Here is a 21,680-nt window from a genome sequence, read left to right on the forward strand (position 1 = left end):
AAAGACAAAATCCACGTGGGTTTTGTGTTTTTTATATATTCTCACGTTCCATATTTTCGTGATTCAGCTATACGTTATACACACATATATATATACACATACGTATATATATTATAATATATACACATATTGTTATATATAAATAATATATATACACATATACACACATACACACATACCTATGTATATATAATGAGCTTGTTTATGATATACAGTGTAAAGCTTCCACACATTACACATACATTGTTGGTTACATATATTGTCGAATCTTTCTAGAAAAGAAAAGAGAAAGCATAAAATGATGAGGCCTGCTAAACAGGACTAGAAGTGAAAAAAAAAAGCAAGCAAAGGACACAGGGCCCTCTGGAGGAGTGAGGAGAAAAAGAGCGCAGATAACAGTGAATTCGAGTCGAGCGACGGAGATAAGGAGGTGTAGGAGAATTAATGTGGTTCATAGAGCCAGTCATCTGAAAACAGGCTCAGAGAGACACACGAAGAGAGAAAAAGCGGAAAGAAGAGGCGACGAGGGACATTAGGTGTACCACACATCCTCCACCCGCTTCCCCGTCGAGAAAGAGAGAGAGAGAGAGAGAGAGAGAGAGAGAGAGAGAGCTCGTTTGGGAGTGAGGGAGAGGGCCCCCCCGCACACCGACGTCGCCGGTCGCTGAAGGAAGGAGTGTCGTAGAAAGGTGTCCTCTCTCCGGGAGAGGAGGAGGAGTCCTTCGGGAACAGTGGGTCTGTTGTGGTCCGGTATCGCTTAGTTCTCGCCCCCGGGCAAAAAGTGGCAGAAATCTCTCTCAAGATGGGCAACTCGGATAACGAGGTAAGTGGCGTCTTTGGCCAGCCAATCTTTTGGCATGTTTTTGGTGGTGCAGAGGAAATAGACAAATAACAGAAAGAACATTGTGAGAAACTAGGAATGGATTACTTTGCTGGGTCTGAGAGGTAAGTGGCGTCTTTGGCCAGCCGATCTTTTGGTGTGTTTTGATGGTACAGAGGAAATAGACAAATGACAGAGAGAAAGAATTGTAGTGACAGTTCGTTGCTTGTTTATGCACCGGGTAACATCTGTTGTTCTGTGGAGCGATTCGCCTTAAAAAGACCAATGTTTATTTTCGTAAAGCTTTGTTCGTAACTTAGGTCGAGTAGTTTTAATTTTTGTCTGTCACGAGAAGTCAGATTTGAGTTTGATGTTACACGTGGTTTTGATGATTTGAAATCCTCAGTAATTCTAAAGTTGGTATTGAAATAGAATATCCTGTACAATAAGCATGATATTGGTTTAAGTTAACCTCTTTTTACATTTGTTTCTCATAATTTCGAAGGTAAATTACAATTTGTGGGAAATTACAGGATAACATCAGCAGGTAAACTTGGTAATACAAGGAGCCAAAAAAACTAGAGAGTGTCATAAGAAAATGATTAGCTTTTGCAAACAGATGTGCTAATGAAGTGGCTAGCTAAAATCACAAGGTATGCCTCTCTGGAAGACAGAGTGAATTAGGCAGCATACCCCTACAGGATTTTGGGCTTTAAACCACAGCCCTGAGAATAATCGTGGTTATGGGTTTTAGGTGTTTGTGCAGTCGGACAGACTGAAAATGTTGAAAGTTCTGACAAGAACGAAACCTTGATGACAAAGCTTGCTAAGTTTAAAGACAGTATTTATCATTATTATGTTTGGATGGAGGGAATTTTCAAGGTTTCAAGTTCCCTAAGTTCCCGTAATGATGATGATGATGAAGGTGGTCTTTCACGAGGTTTCTTAATCTCAGGAAGAAGTTGCGAGAAGTGTGACTAGTGGAAAGCTATGTGCCAAGTTCTTAACATTTCACTTTGGGGTAATTTTTGTAATTCCAACGCTCATTTATTTTATTTTCTTTAGGTTCGTCTTGTCTGTGGATCAAAATTTACACTTCGCATCTAAAGCGAATCCCAGTGACATTTTCAGAAGCTTTAATAATGAGGGAAATTGCATTAAGAGAGTAACATAGACTCGATAATTCAAATCACTATATGGACGAACTTTTCAACTGAGCCGCGAATAATGGGCCGGCGTTCCCTCCCAATTAATTGTAATAAAGTGCTGATGTTACTGTTTTGTATACCAGAGCATTTCTCTGGGGATAATTGAACTTTTATCTCGGACGCGACACCCCCAAAAAAGTTCGAGGGATAATTGCGCTTAATTGCATTAGTCATTTTTGCGTCAGCTGTTTACCCGGGCAGTGTCAGAATGGCTCTCTATATTTTGCTATAAAAAAATCGTTGTTGATGTTCTCGCTTTTGCTGTTCTTATGGAAGGTGGTGATGGTGTTTGGTGCATGATATATAATAATTACACTAATATATATATATATATATTATATATATATATATATATATATATATATATATATATATATATATATATATATACTGTATTATATATTAGCAAATTTTAACCCTTGAGGAAGGCACTTTGGCTATTTTGGAATGGTGTGGCTGGACCAACCAGCGGCCGCTTCCACTTATGCTTACTGGATATGTAATTATTTGAGAATTATTGTATCAGGTAAATCCAGACCATATTGAGAGGATTACAATTCTCTATAATAGTCTTATATTAGCAATTCTCTATAATAGTCTTATATTACACTTTTAAGAGCTTTGCCTGTTTTGGAAACGAGTTAACTTTCTCTCTCTCTCTCTCTCTCTCTCTCTCTCTCTCTCTCTCTCTCTCTCTCTCTCTCTCTCTCTCTCCTTGGGCAATGAAAGCACAATAAATGTCAGGAATTAATATTTTTCCCAAGTTAGGTAAGTGCCTGCGAGACATATCTTCAACTTTTAGCCGACTTGACAGTAGAACGTTATCCCCTTTGCCTTGTATTTTTCCTATTAAGGTTGAACGCTCAGAGGTGATTAAGGTGTGTGGGGTAAAATGTAAAAAAATTACAAGGTAAACTTAGGATATTCATATGGCAGGATGACGGCGCACCTTCGCTCGACTTAAACCTTTTTTTTTTTAAGTAATATAAGATGAGTTTTCTGTACCGCATTATTGCTAGTGTTGTTGGGGTTGATATATAAAAGGTTATAGACATTATATTATATATATATATATATATATATATATATATATATATATATATATATATGTGTGTGTGTGTGTGTGTGTGTGTGTGTGTGTGTGTGTGTGTGTGTGTGTGTGTGTGTTTCATAACGGTTTTGGACAATGAGATTAAAAGCAAAACGTATGAGAATAATGCAGCGTAATCGACAAGATAAACAGCGAAGGATTCCCGTTACCGTATGGCTAGTAAACGCAAGGACTTCACTCTCTTATAACGTCGTCTTCTGTCTGCTGCGCTCTCTCTCTCTCTCTCTCTCTCTCTCTCTCTCTCTCTCTCTCTCTCAAGAAGTCCTAAATAATTCTTTCTTTCTCCCCCCCCCTCTCCCGTTCCTTACATGGAACCCCCCCTCCCCCCGTCTTCTCGCACCAGTCCTGGCGCCACCGCGCCCAAAAACGTCGCCGATGCAGATCTCTCTCTCTCTCTCTCTCTCTCTCTCTCTCTCTCTCTCTCTCTCTCTCTCTCTCTCTCTCTCTCTGATATTCATTAGGTTAACCCCATATCTCTCTCTCTCTCTCTCTCGTGATATCTCTCTCTCTCTCTCTCTCTCTCTCTCTCTCTCTCTCTCTCTCTCTCTCTCTCTCTCTCTCTCTCGTGATATTCATTAGGTTAACCCCATCTCTCTCTCTCTCTCTCTCTCTCGTGACATTCATTAGGTTAACTCTCTCTCTCTCTCTCTCTCTCTCGTGATATTCATTAGGTTAACCCCATCTCTCTCTCTCTCTCTCTCTCTCTCTATTCTTAGGTCTCTCTCTCTCTCTCTCTCTCTCTCTCTCTCTCTCTCTCTCTCTCTCTCTCTCTCTCGGATATTCATTAGGTTAATCCCCATCTCTCTCTCTCTATCTCTCGCAAGCGATCTCCATGAAGTCACTTTCTCTCTGTCTGCCTGCTTGCGAGCGCGCGAGCGTTGTTTGCAGTTGTTTTTGGTGTCTTGCCACCCCTCCATTATTCCTCCTAGCATCCTCGCAGGGTGGGATATTAAACTAGTTTGGATGTGTTGAAGCTCTTTCTCCCCCCTTCGAAGTCACGTGACTCGCGTGGGTCTGTCTTAGAAGAGAAAATAAAGAAGTATGTATGCTTTATAGTGTTTGTGAATTTATAATAAAATAGTATACGGTACACGTTGATTTTTCAAGTTTGAAGACATTCATATATGATCAAATCGCTACCTACAAAGATTCCGGTGTTGTCAAGCATTATTAAACAGGTTTTATTCGTCGAAGACCACGTACATGATACCTGTACCTAGGAAGATCCTAGCAGTGTAAAAAGCAATGTTGTTCGTCAAAGACCCTTTTATGGGAATTCTTGGAAATCTATGAAAATGTGCTGCGGGATTAAGGGATATTGAAGCAGAGAGGGCCAGAGAGATGAGATGACCACCAAAGTTTTTGGCAACGGCGAGTCTTGGAGAAGTGAAGGAAATAATGGATGGTCCATTGGCTCTCGGTTATTGGTTTTGTTCGCGCCTTCTTTAATGAGCGCCATAAAACCATCTCTGTTCTCCGTTTTTGTTATGTATAGTTGCCGGTAACTTTCTGGGGTCGGTATATTCTGAGGCTCCAGGGAAGTAGGCGAATGTAATCGCTGAGAAATTGTGTGAGATTAAGTATACCTTGGTTTAACCAGACCACTTAGGAGCTGATTAACAGCTCTCCTAGGGCTGGCCCGAAGGTTTAGATTTACTTTACCTGGCTAAAAACCAGTTGGTTACCTAGCAACGGGACTTGCAGCTTATTGTGGAATCCATACCACATTATACCGAGAAATGAATTTCTATCACCAGAAATAAATTCCTCTAATTCTTCATTGGCCTGTCGGAGAATCGAACGCTTGCCTAGTAGAGTGCTAGCCGAGTACGATATCAACCCACCCAATGAGGAACTATGTCATATGGATAAATGTAATTGTTGATATTGCCATCAAGTGACAATCAAACGGTTGATTTTGAAATTCGCAGAAACTAATAGTTTTTTTTATTAGAGAGAGAGAGAGAGAGAGAGAGAGAGAGAGAGAGAGAGAGAGAGAGAGAGAGAGAGAGAGATCCCAATATCAAGGTTTGCCCTTTGAATGGAGTATGACGTCAGATGACTTGCACCCTCAGATTTGATGCCATGACAGGGGAGCCTCAGAGAAATGAGAGGAGATTATAGTGCTTTGAGGACGCCTGAGAGAGAGAGAGAGAGAGAGAGAGAGAGAGAGAGAGAGAGAGAGAGAGAGAGAGCGCGAACGAACGAATACCTTTTTCTAAGGCAGCATTTTTGTTCGGGGATTGCTGATCTGATCTGGCGTCCTTTTCTGTGTGGCTGTCGTATATACCATGGCGACTTTGAACATACGTTGCTGCATAGATGTTTATTATTTTTTTTTCTTGTTATTTGTATGCATTTGATGGAAGCTGACAAGTCATGTGAGGAAAGACGTATGTTGAGATTAGACTTGATATTCAGTGTCGCCGGGGAAGATGGAAGAGTTTGTTTATAATATTTATTTTTAGCAGTAGGGCACACATGCAATCCAAGATTGGATTTGCATTCATTTTAGCCTGGCTTCAGTGAATGCCGCGGTGAGCGTCATCTGAAATATATTTATAGAAAAAATTCCGTCAGCATTGAATAAAAAGAACCAAAATAAGCCGAGTTACTGTATTCGCGTCTCCGCTGTGAAGATGTTTGAACGATTTCCAGCCCGGTTCCTTTGACGTCTGTCGCTCCAAATTCAGGGGTACGGATTTTAAATTGGCCCCCTTCGTAATCTTCACGTGAACTTCTCATCCCACCCCGCCATGAAGATGTGAAACGTCATTTTCCGTAATTTCCTCATTGAGACCGTTCGTTTGATGCATGACGTACCGTTTCGAAAACAGTCTTGTTTGGAAAGGAACTGCATCAGTTTGGAACTTACAAAATCACGACCCTGAATGCAACATTTGAGTCCCGACGTCGACTCCAACTCTGATGGCGGGGGTAAAAAATAAACAAATTAAATAAAAAAAAAAGATGAATTTATTCTGGTGTTTAGTGGGACATTACATGCATATACTTTTCTTGTCTCGAATTACAAACGTGACGTTCATTTGTCAGGTAGCAACCAAGAATTTTTTTTTAATGGTTCCAGTAATTTGATTTGACGTTCTGGTGGGCGACGCGCCCCTTGAAAATTGAGGGTATTTTTAACAGTATTTCAGGAAAATTCATAAAAGAACAATTGGAGCTTGTGCTCATTTTAGAAAAAATTATGACTAGATGAAACTCATATTTCCTGTTTTTTTTTTTTATTACATGCAATATCCCAAATATCATAGGCATAGTGTCTGCCTATTGCTCTTTATATTTTAAATCTCTCATGAAATATCCTGCTATTTGTAGGGCTCTGCACAAGTTGAGCGGGTTTAAATGGGATTATGCCCTCTTAAAAACACATTCACCGTTTCGTGAAAGGTGAGGAAAAATGGTAAGATAAACGGTTCAGCTTTGTGAGAATTAATAACGAAACTTTGCAGATTATATCATCCTAAATTACTTATTACCCGGGAAGCCAGAAATGAATTTCAGTTTTAATTTTGACTGTATATCTGCTGGCACATTTGTGTGTGTGTATACACACTCACTTATACACATGTATGTGTGTGAATATATATATATATATATATATATATATATATATATATATATATATATATATATATATATATATATATATATAGTATTATATGTATAATAATCCTATTAACATCATTCTGTTTCCTCTAAGAGGTGGTGGTTCCAGGAAAGAAACCGTGCAGTGGTTACTGCCATATTCAGGCTTTTTACTGCTGCAACATGGGTGTGAACGTCCTGTGCAGTAAAACTTCTGTACCATTAGCTATTATTTGCACCAACACACACACACTGCCATACAGTTCTGTCTTGCACGCTATCTATAGCCAAATTTTTTTTTTTTTCCAGTACCTCTTTCAAACGCTTTGCGGTCGTCCTCTCTCCATTCCCTCGAATACTTCCCAATTATGCTCTTTTTTTTTACCAGCCTGTCATCTTCAGTGCTTTCCACCATCTAAACATACATTTTGCCAGCAATTCATGTCAACAGCTTCAGCCTCATTCTTTCATTCATATTCACCATTCACGCTTCCCTTCCAGAAAAAGAAGCTGTTTCTGTTGCGCTGAAACGTCATAATCACCCGGTGGTAAATCATTTTAATTGTATTTTTGCGTCCGTTATTTTGTTCCGTTCCCCCCCCCCCCCAGATGCTTCGAATTTGTAACTAGCGTAATTATTAGCTTTCTCTGTCCGCTGCTCTTAGCTATAAGGGGGAGATTATCATCGATGCCGAGCCGTTATTGCATAGTTCATGTGATCAGCTTTGATCTCCTGCCTCTACTGAGTTCTTTGTATGCGTGGGCGATGAGAGAACCCTCCACCACTCTTGTAGATGGATGAAGGGATTTTTGGGGGAGGGGGGGTTAGTGGGTGGGGTATGGGGTTGGGGGGACGTGGGGAGGGCCTTTGCTGAAAGTGGCATTTGAGAGAAGTGGTGCTCCTGAGGAGGTTGGGAGTTTTCTCATAGCGTATTGTGTTACACCTCCTAACCTTTTTAATCCTCTCTTCCCTTTTCCAGCTCTCTCTCTCTCTCTCTCTCTCTCTCTCTCTCTCTCTCTCTCTCTCTCTCTCTCTCTCTCTCTCTCTCTCTCTCAGTTTCATGATCCAGATTGGTCCGTCGTATGTGTGAGTAAGAGGTCATTGTGTATGTTTTATTTTTACAGAACACGGCTTGTTGTATGATTCGTACTTGAATTTATTTCATAAATCGGTTTTTATTTTTGCCTGTGTAAAATAACTGGGGTGTATGCTCTATAATCGTGTTAGCATATGGGCGTATTTCTCAATAAAAGTTGTCTGTCATTGTAGTCCACTTGTTGAAACTTTCGAACATACATAGGTTAATCTTGAAACACATATGCAAATGCCTTTGCATTTACGTCATGTTCTCTAGAAGCAACTGAATTTGACATTCCTCAACTTAGTTATTGTCCGTTGAAGTTAGAGAACGGGGTCTCACAGCTGCCCTCCTCAAATAGTGCTTCCGTGGTGCACTAACCATTTTGGTTGGTCATGCTGCAGTTGGGTTGATTTATCTAGGACTCACGTTGTTACGCTGCCATCGCGTGTTCCATCTCTTTGTTTTTATGTCTATGTTTGCTTGAGCTTTTGTTTATTTTTGTGTTAGTGCCGATCGGCTGTGGCTACTGCGACTAATCGTAGGACCAACAGCGCCATCGAAATTGGGAGGTTTTGTCTTCAACTTTTGTATGTTTTGTGTGTGTGCGTGTTTGTGTTTAAAGGAAAACATCTCAAGAATGGGTGGACAGGCTCTCTCTCTCTCTCTCTCTCTCTCTCTCTCTCTCTCTCTCTCCACACACACACACACACTTCAGGTGACAACGACCATAATGTTGTTCAGCCTCTAGTGGAAGCTAGTCAAAGATGACGATTTGTCACCATGGATACCATCTCTGATCAGAGACGATTTCTTCCAAAAGTTTGTCATATTGAGAAGTTCACATATAAATTTGTCAAAGTTTGGTTCTCTCGGGTGGTCTTGCTATCGCTGTCAAACACCCGCAAGTCACACAGGTATATGGATTTTCGGCAACCAGAACACTTCTTAGCCAGCCGCGCACTTCAGGTCCCATTAGCACAGATGTGATGTGGGCTGAATGTCCTCGGTTATTTGCAGCTTACTTGTGACTTGATCTTATGTGGCCTGCCTTGTTTACTGGTTGAAGTTTGCTTCTGAGGGAAAACCTGTACTTCAGCGTGAATAGTTAGCATTGGTTTCTTGAAGCTTGACAACTTTTTTTTTTCATCTTCTGTTGGTAAGAGATTTTGAAGCTTGACAACTTTTTTTCTTCTCTGTTGTTAAGAATTTCAATTTATCTCCTGTTACTGATTCTTTGTCGTTTTAAGTGGCTCCCGGCATTTGTATCCATCTCTCTCTCTCTCTCTCTCTCTCTCTCTCTCTCTCTCTCTCTCTCTCTCTCTCTCTCTCTCTCTCTCTCTCTTCTTGTTTCGGCAGTACATATACTAAAATTGGAACGATACAGAAAAGATTAGCATGGCCCCTGCGCAAGGATGACACGCAAAATCGTGAAGCGTTGCTCCAGCATCGATAATGCAGCGTCTATTCAGTGCGCTACCAGCTCATCTGAGGAACATAACAGGAGTGAGCGTAGATGTGTTTAAGAATAAGCTCGACAAATATCTAAGATGCATCCCAGACCATCCAAGACTGGAAGATGCAAAATATACCGGAAGATGCGTTAGCAATTCTCTGGTAGACATCAAAGGTGCCTCACACTGAGGGACCTGGGGCAACCCGAACGAACTGTAAGGTCTGTAAGGTAAGGTAAGGTCTCTCTCTCTCTCTCTACCCTTCGTCATTTCCCTGTGCCAAGAAAACCACAACGTAGTCTTAACTGTGCGTAGGTCAACGCACAAAACGAACGCAAATCATATTGACAAAGCTAGGCTCAATAAGACCCGTAATTTGTCTATCCTTTCGGCCTCTTTATGCCAAGGAAAAGGGAATTTATCGGTAATTGTTTCGTAGAGGAGGGAGCGTGGACAGCGGTACGAAAGTGAACTGTGGTCATGATCCTACAGACCATGCAGTGAATGAGAGGTCAGCGGGTAGAATATTTTCGCCAGCCAAATATGCCTTATAATTACTTATCATTTGACTGATGTACGCGAGTGCCTCACTGGTAATTATATTAGCATCGAACGGTGTAAGCCTTTTTATTCAGAGTCCGTCTAGAATTGGCTACTTGGTAAAAGGGGTTCATATTTGTGTATTGTCATAATTTGTTTATATCACCGCCCCTTAAATTTAGTAGTGATGAGTCAGCTCTTTCAATATTGTTCATTTGATGTGGATTATTTTCGTTCCTTTTACTCTACCTCTGTTCATATTATCCTCCTTCCATCTCGCTCTCCACCCTCTCCTGACTATTATTTCAAAGGTCAGCAGCGAGGTTTTCCTCCTGTTACACCTTTCAAACCTACCCACTCTCAATTTTTCCTTTCCAGAGCTGAATGACCTCATAGGTACCAGTGCTTGGCCTTTGGCCTAAACTCTGTAATCCACTCCACAACGACACAGTATTATAGCCAGGACAAATTGCGAGGATTACGCTGCGTTTTAAAACTAAATATGATTAGTAGTTGACTTAGATAATGAGCCAGTATTTGGTTTCGGTATCATTCTGTAAGGAGGAGAAACGGTGAATGAACTGCTGCCCACAAAGGCTCCATTGAAGAAATCGTCGAGGGTCGATTGCCCTAGATGAGTCGGCCAAATCTCTGCAGGATCACACCGCTGAATCGAATCACTTGAATTAAGCAATGATGGCTGTGATGGGACGCTCTTGGGTTTGGGTCACTGGGGGACCATTGCTTTCAATGACACTCGTTTGACATTTCTCACGTGTCGCCTCTCTATCTTAAGAGTTTCAGCAGATTTCAAGGGAAAGGAAATAATTCAAGCAAATGTTTAGTGTTATCTAATTCAGACAGATGTTTAATGTTATCTAATTCAAACAAATGTTTAGTGTCTGATTCAAACTTAGGTTTAGTGTTGTCCAATTCAAACAGATGTTTTAGTGTTATCCAATTCAAACAGATGTTTAGTGTTATCCAATTCAGACAGATGTTTAGTGTTGTCCAGTTTAAACAAATGCTTACTGTAATCCAATTCAAATCCCATCCCTTGCTATATTACTCTTTGATGAGGAAATGTGAATTTCAATTACCAAACAAGCGTTCATTACCATTGGTGGTTTATTTACTGTAAGAGAAGTGTAGAATCCAAGGGTGGACTACAAATGACTGTTGGTTTCATCGATAATCTCATGGCATGTGGATTTTGGGGTAGCTACCAGTACAGATTTATTTATTTATCTTTTTTGTTGTTGTTGGAAGGGCCCCAAATACTGAGGTGATTTTAGGAGTTTCTCTCGCTACGCAGCAAAGAGAATGAATAATCCCCAACGCACAAACGTGAATTTAGTAAGTTTAGTAACAAAGGCCTTTGGGAGGAAGAACCTGTCAAAAAATCTCAACAACTAAAAGGGACGATTAGTTAGCGCCGTGGACCGCAGCAAATAGACAAAAATAAGCCTAAATGTAGTGTCTCAAGACAAGAACATTTTTTTTCAGTTTCAGTCCAGATGTTGTATGTCAAGTGGGTTTTTCCTATGCTGCTCCACTATGCCATTGTTTTGAAAGGCATTGGGTTGTGTGTGTTTTTTTTTTATTCAGGTGCTGGCGTAGGTCACAGAATCCTACCGCAATAAGAGGTCCATACTATTTAATTCCTTAGTATTCATTAGGAACACCAAGGAAGGCTTAAATTCGTACAATTAGGTGCACACCGTTTGATTCTTTAGTATTCATTAGGAACACCAAGGAAGGCTTCTTAAATTCGTACAATTGTAATTTAGCACAAATTAAGGAGCTCACAAAAGAGGAACTCGCGTTCGATCCCCCCTTGTTCTTGCCAAGAAAGGACTGGTATGGGGAGATTTAATGAAAAATCCAGTATGCTTCTGATGACCAAGACAGTGAATTCAGATACTCAGGTTGTGAGTCGACAGGTGAAGGTCACAGTTTGGGTGGAAGTAAGTGAAAGAGAGATCACAACAAACAGCATCCGTGATTGGTCAGTACTCCTTTAAAATATATTCTGTTTTACAAATAAGAAACTAGAGAGCTTCAGTCCGATAACCTCGCCCAGCGCGGTGGCTGCAGGTTTATCAAGATAACTTCGACCATCCAGCAGCTGAGAAACAAGTTTTAAGTTGTGCTTTTATATTTAAACCTGTTTTATACACTGAGTGATAAGGAAAGTAGTTACAGCTTTTTTTTTTTTGACGGCGGCTCGGCTCTTCATGTGCAATCACGAGGAAGGGACGAAAATATTAATCAGTTATTGGAAATATGTCGAAACGCAGTGGGATTTCCGGGATTATTGTTTAAGGACCGTTTTTCAATGAATGTCTTCGATTTCTCACTTTTTCTTCATACTTAATTTTTTCGGCTCTTCGCTTAGGGAATTTCAGTAAAGGCGGTTTCCTCTACGTATATACAGAGTGTATATATATATATATATATATATATATATATATATATATATATATATATATATATATATATATATATATATATATATGTGTGTATATATATAATATATGTATATATATATATATATACACACATTCATACATATATACATACATATGTATATATATGTCATGTCAAGAGTGTGTGAGGGAGATGGAGTAAGGTTATGAGGGTATTAATAATAACCTTTATTTCTGCTCAGGGCCATATATATACATGGAATATACAAATACAATACACACAGTCTAGGATTAGACTTATTTTACGTGGCTAAGAACCAATTGGTTACCTAGCAACGGGACCTACAACTTATTGTGGAATCCGAACCACATTATACCGAGAAATGAATTTGTATCACCAGAAACAAATTACTCTAATTCTTCATTGGCCTGTCGGAGAATCGAACGCGGGCCCAGCAGAGTGCTAGCCGAGAACGATACCAACCCGTCGAATAAGAATTTAATTGAAGCCGTTGGTATGTATAGGTGTTTGATAGGAAATACAACGAATGAGTCACACAATAAGTGAAGCAAATAAGGTAAGAGTCCTTCATCTTAGAGTTACAAGGAGTTACAAGGATTAGGATGTCTCAAAGACTTCTTAGTCCATCCGAGGAGACATCACGTGCTCACTTATCTCTAGGAGCAGGTTTTACTTTTGATTCACAGTGTTCTAATGATTTTGTCTAGCTTTCTTTTAAACTCTTCCACGCTTTCATTTCAGTCTTACGAACTAAAGGTTGGCCAGCTCTTGGAGTGTCTATTGAAGTCACGGTTGGGGTGTTTATGGGTGGTTTGTTGAACCAACTTTCCTTCATAGAAGTGGAGTGTGAATGTTGAGTGCCAGTGAAAAAAAAATAAGGTTGAAGCTGTTGAGATTATTTTAATTTTTTTTCTTCGTTTTACCTGAGAAGTAAGAATTGTTAGGGTGAGAAATATGAAGATAGAAGTAAAAAAAAATAAAGGTTATCGTAGATGAAATAATGTATTCGTGTGCATTGAGATAATATGGTCACGTAGAAAAAAATTTGGACGACAGGTTGTTGAAAGATGGTATATATAAAATTCGAAAGTGTTAAGACCCAGCAGAGGAAATGAACGGACTGTAATATCTTGGAATTTCGTGTTTGTGAGTGAGTGTCCTGCGTCTGTAACATAGTTTTTGTGTTTTTTGTTTCCTGTAACACTAAAAAAGTATTTGTATAAGAGATCTAGTTTTGGTAGTCACTTAGGAATTGGGCGGAATCCAGAAGCGACTAATCCTAGTGACGTTGCATTAGCTGATTACGAAAAACTCATTCGTATTCTAGCGTCTTGTTAGGATTCTCTCTCTCTCTCTCTCTCTCTCTCTCTCTCTCTCTCTCTCTCTCTCTCTCTCTCTCTCTGAACTGGCCTAGTTTTTGGCACAGGACGTTGTTGCCTACTGCATCGATCTAAAAGTACCCTTAAATAGATATTAAGAGGAAGACAACAGCTTATATTTAAAAAGTATAAAGGCGATTTCGTTGTATTTGATAAAATGTGGATCTTGCCATGATGGGATTTCTTAAAACAATACTCTGGATGATGATGATGATGAGAGGAGAATCCATTCCTACGTCACATCATAGAATAATTTGTGAAAATAATTTTTTGTCAAATTTGAGGGGAGCGCGGGACAAAATTCCTCTCGAATCTGAGAAAGCCAGGCTTTCAGGATAGTTTCTGCGAACCTAGTACATACTCGCTGAATGGGGAAACCGATTTCTGTGGACCCGGGAAATAGTTATCTTGAAGCCAAGGAATCGCTCCCAGGGAACCATTGCGTCATTTCTCCCCCGCGATTCGCGTGCTCCGTGAATTTCTTTGTGCGGTGTTTTTCAAGTTTCTGTGAAGGAGAAAATCGTGGAACACTTGAAGGCCGCGTAATGGAGTTTAATTAACACAGGAATTCACGTGTTTGTTTTTATTACTCAGTGATTGGTTTATGATTTGAGGAAGAATATTGAAGTTTCAAACACAGCAGCATTAACGAAGTGTTCAAGTGAACGCTTGCTGTTAATGAAATATAAATTCAGAGTATATGGGTGTGTAGTGAACGAGTTCGGGATTTCTGTTTCCTCATGCGAAGGATTTTAGTGCTTTGGAGAAAGGATGTGGAATCTTATTAGACGAAAGCGCTTTGAACATGCAGGTGTCGCGTTTGTTGCTACATTATAAAGTATCGCACGATTGAATGTTTCATTATATCAGACAGTTGCGGTAGTACCATTAGTAATTTTAATAGTTAATTTTTATCTCTCTCTCTCTCTCTCTCTCTCTCTCTCTCTCTCTCTCTCTCTCTCTCTCTCTCAACCGATAAACGCGTTTGATCCTCTAAGCGACGAGGGGGAGAAAGGCATGGGTGCGTTTTCTATCGAATTCAATATTTTGTTGAGATAAGAAGTGATTCATGTTCGTGGCTGTAAGTCGACTGTTGTGGATGTAGTCGTCGTTGGGATGAAATAAAGATGTAGAGAGTGGTAGATAGGTATTCAGATACTTAAAATACGTTAGGGCCCTAACGAGTTAATATCCCCATAGCCTGAGTGAAATTTCTCTGTCCAGATATGACTTAGCCGTGTGAACGAGTTTCCAATATATTCTCTTTAGTTTGATGCCTGTTGAATTGTTGCTTCGGCCCCTCCCTTAGCATGGCGTTGTCGTTCCAAGCTTTGGCTTTGCTTTGCGCTGTAGCTACGTCATTTTTTTTTTGATAGTCATTAGGAAGGCTTAGCTCCTTAGCAAAATTTGTCTCAGAGAATTCAAGTTGCGACGGCAGGTATTAGATAAAACTCGATTTTTAAGCCGAATGCCACGGATTTTCTGAGGACGCTGTTATTAGCTGCACTATTTTTCAATATTTCAGGTGTAGCATAGCTTCTGAATATTCATCATGCGCAGTCGTGGCAACTCTGTTTAAACAATATGCATGCTTTCATTTTGATTTTTGCGTTTTACTCAGTCTTCCGAATCGAAAAACTTGTCGAGGGAAGAAGAACCCTGTTTTATCACACGGATGAAGCATTAAAACTCTCCATCTCCTTGAAGTCAGCTATAATTTCAAGGGCCTCTCAGTATCCACAAGTACTGAAGTACGTTGAAAGGTTGCAGTGTTGTGTAAGTGGCAATGCCCATTTCTGTAAATGCCCCAACATACCGTTTAAATATTGGGTGCTTGATCATCGGAGTATGATGTGTGATCATTTAAGTGAGAGAGGAACAGTGAGTGTAAACTAAAGAAGACATTTTTGTCGCTGCGTTGTGTTGAATTTCGTTTCTCAGAAGGGGCAGAGTCCCAGAATTTTTTTGTTGCAATTTCTGAGTTTTCTTATCAGTAGAAAACTTCCGTCTGGTCTTCACAAGAACTTTTTCGTGTGTTATTTTTCAGAAGTTCCCTTTCTTTTCGTGTTTTGATAATGAAATAGGGTGTCAGAAACTTCTCATTGCACTAAGAAAGAGAGATATGAAAGTCTGATTCATTTTGAGAAACTGGTGTTAATATTTATATCACCGTTTCAGGAAATTTCCATTAAATGCTACGAATGAAATTCTGATGCAGCAAGGTTTGATGGGGTGGAAAGCTTTAGTACAGCACTGTTCAGAAAGATTCAAGAGTTGAATTTCACAGTTAAAGCCGTGATGCGACACCTGGAGAATTCAGGAAGTGAGAAAATTTGGGAGTCGACCCAACCAACGTCTGCAGAGATGATAATATTGAGGAAAAGAATCACCGCGCTAAATATACTTTTAGATTCACGTTCGTTTGTTTTTCCCCCTCCTCCGTGCACGTGCTAAGGAGAGACTCCGTCAATTCTTCTTCGGCGCCATTTAGAGCGAGTACCCACACGACCACCGCCTCCGCTTCAGTATGTTGGCACTCTCCAATTAAAAGTAGCACCCACCTGCCTTATCAGTTTCACATCGTTTTGGGGAACGAGCTCCCCCCCCCCTCCCCTCCCCACCACCTTCCTTCCCCTCCACTTAGTCTCTGTTTCATCTAGTTTTATATTCGTTAGGAGAGAGAGGCGTAACTATGGTCTGTTTGAGATTTTTGAGATAGCGTGACTGGTTCCTTTTGATGGCACTCTCCACCCTTGTGCTTTCATATAGTTTTGGTTTTGCATTTAGCCGTTTATTTTGGTAATTTTAAGTGTGTGGGTCATTTTTATTTTTAGTGGGTTTGTCCGTGCTGTAGAGAGTCTTTTGTGAACCTCCCACCCATTGTTGAAACTGCTTAATGCCTTCAAGGAATAATTGAGGAAGTGTTGGAGCGTGGGAGAAACTTGTCAAGATCGTAGAATGGCACACTTTTTGTACTTGAATAGAGTAAAGGTAAATAATTTGAAGGTAGATTGTAATAAGTAGAGTCAAGGTAAATAATTTGAGGGTATTATTGAGCAGGGTAAAGGTAAATAATTTGAGGGTAAATTGAAACAAAGGTGAATAATTTGAAGGTAAATTGAAACCAAAAGATAAATAATTTGAGGGTAAATTGAAACAAATAGAATCAAGGTAAAAAATTTGAGGGTAAATTGAAACACAGTCAAATAATTTGAGGGTAAATTGAAACAAATACAGGTAAATAATTTGAGGGTAAATTGAAACAAATAGAGTGAAGGTAAATGATTTTGAGGGCAAATTGAAACAAATAGTCAAGGTGAATAATTTGAGGGTAAATTGAAATTCTTTTCCATCGGAGCGTAATGTCAAATATGAAGACGTTCCAGAAAATTTGTCATTGGAAGGCAATCATTGTTTCAGCGAATTCAAAGAACGAGATAGAGGCCGTCGTTTTTTTTTTTTTTTTTTTTTTTTTTAATAATCTAGCAACGGGAGGTGACGCACTTCGTGGTGCAAGACTCGACGTATTTTTAAAAAAACTGAGGCAGAGGAAACGGCAAGAGCAGCAGAAACGGCAGCAGAAGCAGAGCCAGCAGAAAGGCATCAAGAGAAGGCGGATGTGTACCCAGGCTGCCATGCAAGTTTGATGAGAATGAAAGTAAAACGGGAAGAAAGAAATGTCGGTTTGCAGTTCGGCGTCGCCGTGCATTTCCGCCCCGAGTTACACGAATTCTTTAAAGAGCCGAATGCTGCAACCTATTCTGGCGATGGTACCACACCGACAGATGTATTATTATTATTATTATTATTATTATTATTATTATTATTATTATTATAGTCTCCGCGGTGGCTCTTTTCTTGGTTCGGTTCGTCTCTTTGAGAGCAGGACTGTGGAAACCATTGAAAGGGTTTTTTGATGAAATGGCGCCGCGCACATGAAGTGGGTAACCCGTCCAGAATGTTGACTTTATCGCGGATCCGCGAGGATAAGACGATGGTGGCACTTGATAACACTCGCCAAGCTTTGTCAGCCTCCATCAGAATTTCACGCAAATCCGCCCATCCCTTCTCGAAGTGTGTTTGTTTTAACGCCCACGCACACTCGAACCGGCGAATGCCAATATGGGGGTTGGCATTGGCGGAGGTTTGCGGCACCGACCGTGAAGCAAGTACTTCGACTAACAAGCTTGGAAGAATGAAGTGTTAATTGCCAAAAGAAGAAGAATGGCGAAACATTATGCAAGTGGAATTAATTATTTGAATAACAATTCGTCATGTGATGATCCGCCTCATAATGATGTTAGCAGCTACGTGAAATGGATTTCCTTTGGCTATGATATTATTATTATTATTATTATTATTATTATTATTTATTGCTCTTTGAATTTTAACGACGTTATTATTATCGTCATTTATAATATACTCCCATCCAAATTAATCAGTCCACAAAAAAGCAGCTTACATTTAAGGAAGCCTCCTTTAATTTGAGCGTCGATACTGATAACATTGCTGGAGATTCTTTAACAGTTTTAGAAAAACTTGATTTTATGTACCTCTTGCAACCCTTTATATTCATTTTATTGTACCTCTTGCAACCCCTTACATTAATTTTATTGTACCTCCATTCATATTCCGTGTTCCATCTTTCCACCCTCTCCTAACAATTGCTCCATAGTACAACTGTGAGGATTTCCTCCTGTTACACCTTTCAAACCTTTTTACTCTTTAGTTTTCCTTTCAGCGCTGAATAGCCTCATAGGTCCCAGTGCTTGGCCTTTGGCCTAAATCCTATATCCTATTCTATTCTAAAACATAAAGATCTCGAAAACTGCTGGCATTCACACGCACACACACACACAGACGAGAACTGTACTTTATGACACTTGTGACTATTTCTGTAGTTACAAGAATCTTGACAATCAACATTGAGCTTCATGCAGCATTTGCAAAGTTACCTTTTCAAATGGTGTAACAGAAAAATGAGGCAAAGGAAACACCAAGTCCTATTAGTTATTCAGAATAATCGAGAACGTCACCTGTGTACTCTGAATCACGGAGTAGGGTTCAGGGTACAAGATCGAATGATAAACGAGCGTCCATGGTTTAGCTGGGACTCCGTGGTAAACGCTTGTTGATTACACCCACGTTGACAGACCCGTTTCAGATCTGTGTTGAGGTTTGCCATTACCCCATTGCTCGTTAGCAGTCAGCCGAGGATTGCAGCTGGAGTTGCATCACATGCCTTCCCTCAGTCATGTCACTGTTAGCTTGGAAAACAAAAGAGGCGCCAGAAATCTACCCTTTGGGAGAACACCCATGGAATAGGCTTGTGCTCGGCGACAGTGCTATCACAGACGGGAATTTTATAGTTTAAGTAATTCTCTCTCTCTCTCTCTCTCTCTCTCTCTCTCTCTCTCTCTCTCTCTCTCTCTCTCTCTCTCTCTCTCTCTCTCGCATATGAATTTGTCAACAGATTTCTTACAAAGAAGTGGTTTGTTTACGAAGTAAGAGCAAAGCATATAAATTTGAATAATTAATCCGTCAGAACAATTCACGAAGTAAGAGCTATAAATTTGAATAATTAATCCGTCAGAACGATTCACAGAAACTCTCTCTCTCTCTGTTTCTCTCTTATTTCTGGTCATCTCTTCGTTCAGTTGCTAGATGTTTCTGTGGATTATTTCTTGTGGTCAGCAATATATTCTCTCAAGTCAGTCGTTACTGTCATCTCTTTGGTGGGACCATCATCATCATCATTTCACCTTTAAATATTCTTAATAAACTTTCGTCGCTGTGAATGAAAGAAAAGAAAAAACCTCTTGTGAATATCTGTAAGAAAATGTGGAGGCAGTTTTCTTCAGTAAGCACGTTTCTTGGCGTTCTGTCTGAGGCCCCGCGCACCTTGTTCCTCGTCTCATTAACATATTTGACTCATCGCATGAATATTCAGATAGAGAGGAAAGTGGAGTTTAAAAAAAAAAATTAGTTTACAAAGAAGAATTTCAAAGTCATCTATCATATCGCCCCTTGAATTTTTCTTAAGGTTTCTACTTTGTTTAAACTCTCTCTCTCTCTCTCTCTCTCTCTCTCTCTCTCTCTCTCTCTCTCTCTCTCTCTCTCGGTGTACGTTTGTGCTTTTGTGTTTTGCCTGGGATTCATAGTAATGCCGTACGTGGATGAAATTTGTTTTTTTTTTTATTTAACATAGGAAAAGTAGAACCATATTTGAAAAGTCATATTGAGAAATATGTATGTAAATATTATGTGTGTGTATGTATGTATAACGGAATCACGAAAATATGGAACGTCTCTCTGCTACCGATCGCTGATGAAGGTGCATATATAATCACGTTTATCCGCTCCATTGTGCATCTTGACGATATTTTTTGGTGTGTAACACCCCAAATACGCTACACCCATCTGCCATTGACTGTGTCAGTCCTCGGTGAAATTTTTCTCCGGCCAGTCTGTGCAAATTTAGTTTACATGCAACGGTAATCATTTTAATGCATTTTTAGAGCTGCAAATTACATTAATGTATATTTCGTTATGTTCAGAAAAGAAGTAAAACAAAATTTGAGATATCATGGTAATAAATGTCCATATTTTTCCGTAAACATTCGCTAAAGATACAGCAATAATGATATAAATTTCTTCCTGCGTGTATTTATGTATGTTAATGTTAGCTTAGGAAAAAAAAATATTTTTTTTATTCTCTAATCCTTTGATTGCTCTACGTAGAGTTGGTGTCCTTGCCCGAGGTATTTAGTTCGCAGTTTGTTTGTAAAAGAAAGTAAGCTCTAAAAGTAATACGCATTTTTAATCACAACATGCAAAATAAATTGCTGTTCCACTGATAGATTATAACTAATATGCCAGCCATTGCGCAGCAGTGCATATTACCCTCTTCTTGTCGTTATGGGTAGTTGATGTTTGCGTATGTATGTTTGTGTATATATATACAGTACATATATATATGAATTATTTTCATCCATTGTACTAGTAATTGCTTTCATTCAAAGCATAGGGCGAAGACAAACGACCATTTTTACCTGTAACCTGTCTTTTTGTGTACTTTTATGAACATTTCGAAATCTGGGAATTCGAACAAGCTGTGTGCAGACTGTAATCATTATAAATATTATGCTCTGTGCAAAAATTGTAAAGGTGTGCGTTGTCTGCAACAATACTTACTGCATGCAAGTTGCAGTATATTGCAATTCCGATTAGCGTCCCAAATTGAATGTTAAGAGCATTGTAGTAGTATTATTGCAGTAGCAGTAGTTTGCACTCTGTAATTCACAAAAGAGCGGGGTAGGAGTCCCTAAAGAATACTGTGATAAGTTATATTTGTAATAAGTTATATTGATCAAGTAGTTTTCCTTCGCCTTAAGGTTTTCATGTTTGTTACAGCTTTGTCTGTGAAAATGGATTGCCTTTTATCTGGGCCTGTACAGGTTTCCCGGGCAAGTTATTTTTGGGCACCGCCTTGCAAATGAATTCGCTCCAGTAATTTCACGATGTGCCTCGCCTTGTTAATGATGTGGCGTGATGTGAGGCAGTAAATACGTATGTTCCCGCGATGGAAACAACTCAAGAAGTGGTGGTGATGTGATTGGCATCTGGTTTCTTTTTTTTTTTTTTGGGGGGGGGGCGATTCCAACGTCATTACTCGGGGTGTCTTTGGGACACACACACTCACAGAGTCAAGTTTAATGATAGTTCAGATGATGTGACAAACATTGCCGTTGTTTCTGTATCAAGAAAGAACATCACTTGATAAGTAATGAAGATTTTTTCCGTTTCAGCGCTGAGCGACCTCTTAGGTCCCAGCGCTTGGTCTTTGGCCCCAGTTCTATATTCCATTCCATTCCATTATTACTTGAGATCTATAAACGCAAGGTAAATATGGTGCAGTAGTTGTACAGGACGTGAATAAAAGTAAAATATTATTTGAATGTCGTGTATGATGCATTCTTTATAACCAGATCTATTTAGGCGTCGATGGCTGCAGGTGCTGTAGACGTTC

General features: G+C 39.6%; 1 protein-coding gene and 1 non-coding gene across 4 annotated transcripts in view; both read left to right on the forward strand.

Annotated features, from left to right (window-relative positions):
* Pka-R1 (protein kinase, cAMP-dependent, regulatory subunit type 1) overlaps positions 1-21,680 on the forward strand; it is a 178,510-nt gene that overhangs the window by 103,929 nt on the left and 52,901 nt on the right. For 2 of the 3 annotated variants that reach the window (XM_067087373.1, XM_067087374.1), the window contains exon 2: positions 277-823. The exons of the other annotated variant lie outside the window; for it this stretch is intronic. In XM_067087373.1, coding sequence (XP_066943474.1) covers positions 803-823 — 21 coding nt within the window. In that variant the 5' untranslated portion in view covers positions 277-802. The remainder of the gene's footprint in view (positions 1-276; positions 824-21,680) is intronic. 3 annotated transcript variants of the gene reach the window in all.
* On the forward strand, positions 9,173-9,277 carry LOC136829084 (U6 spliceosomal RNA). The gene has a single exon (XR_010850286.1). It is a non-coding gene; the product is annotated as a U6 spliceosomal RNA (small nuclear RNA).

This window comes from Macrobrachium rosenbergii, chromosome 43 (assembly GCF_040412425.1).
Source record: "Macrobrachium rosenbergii isolate ZJJX-2024 chromosome 43, ASM4041242v1, whole genome shotgun sequence".
Lineage (NCBI taxonomy): Eukaryota > Metazoa > Arthropoda > Malacostraca > Decapoda > Palaemonidae > Macrobrachium > Macrobrachium rosenbergii.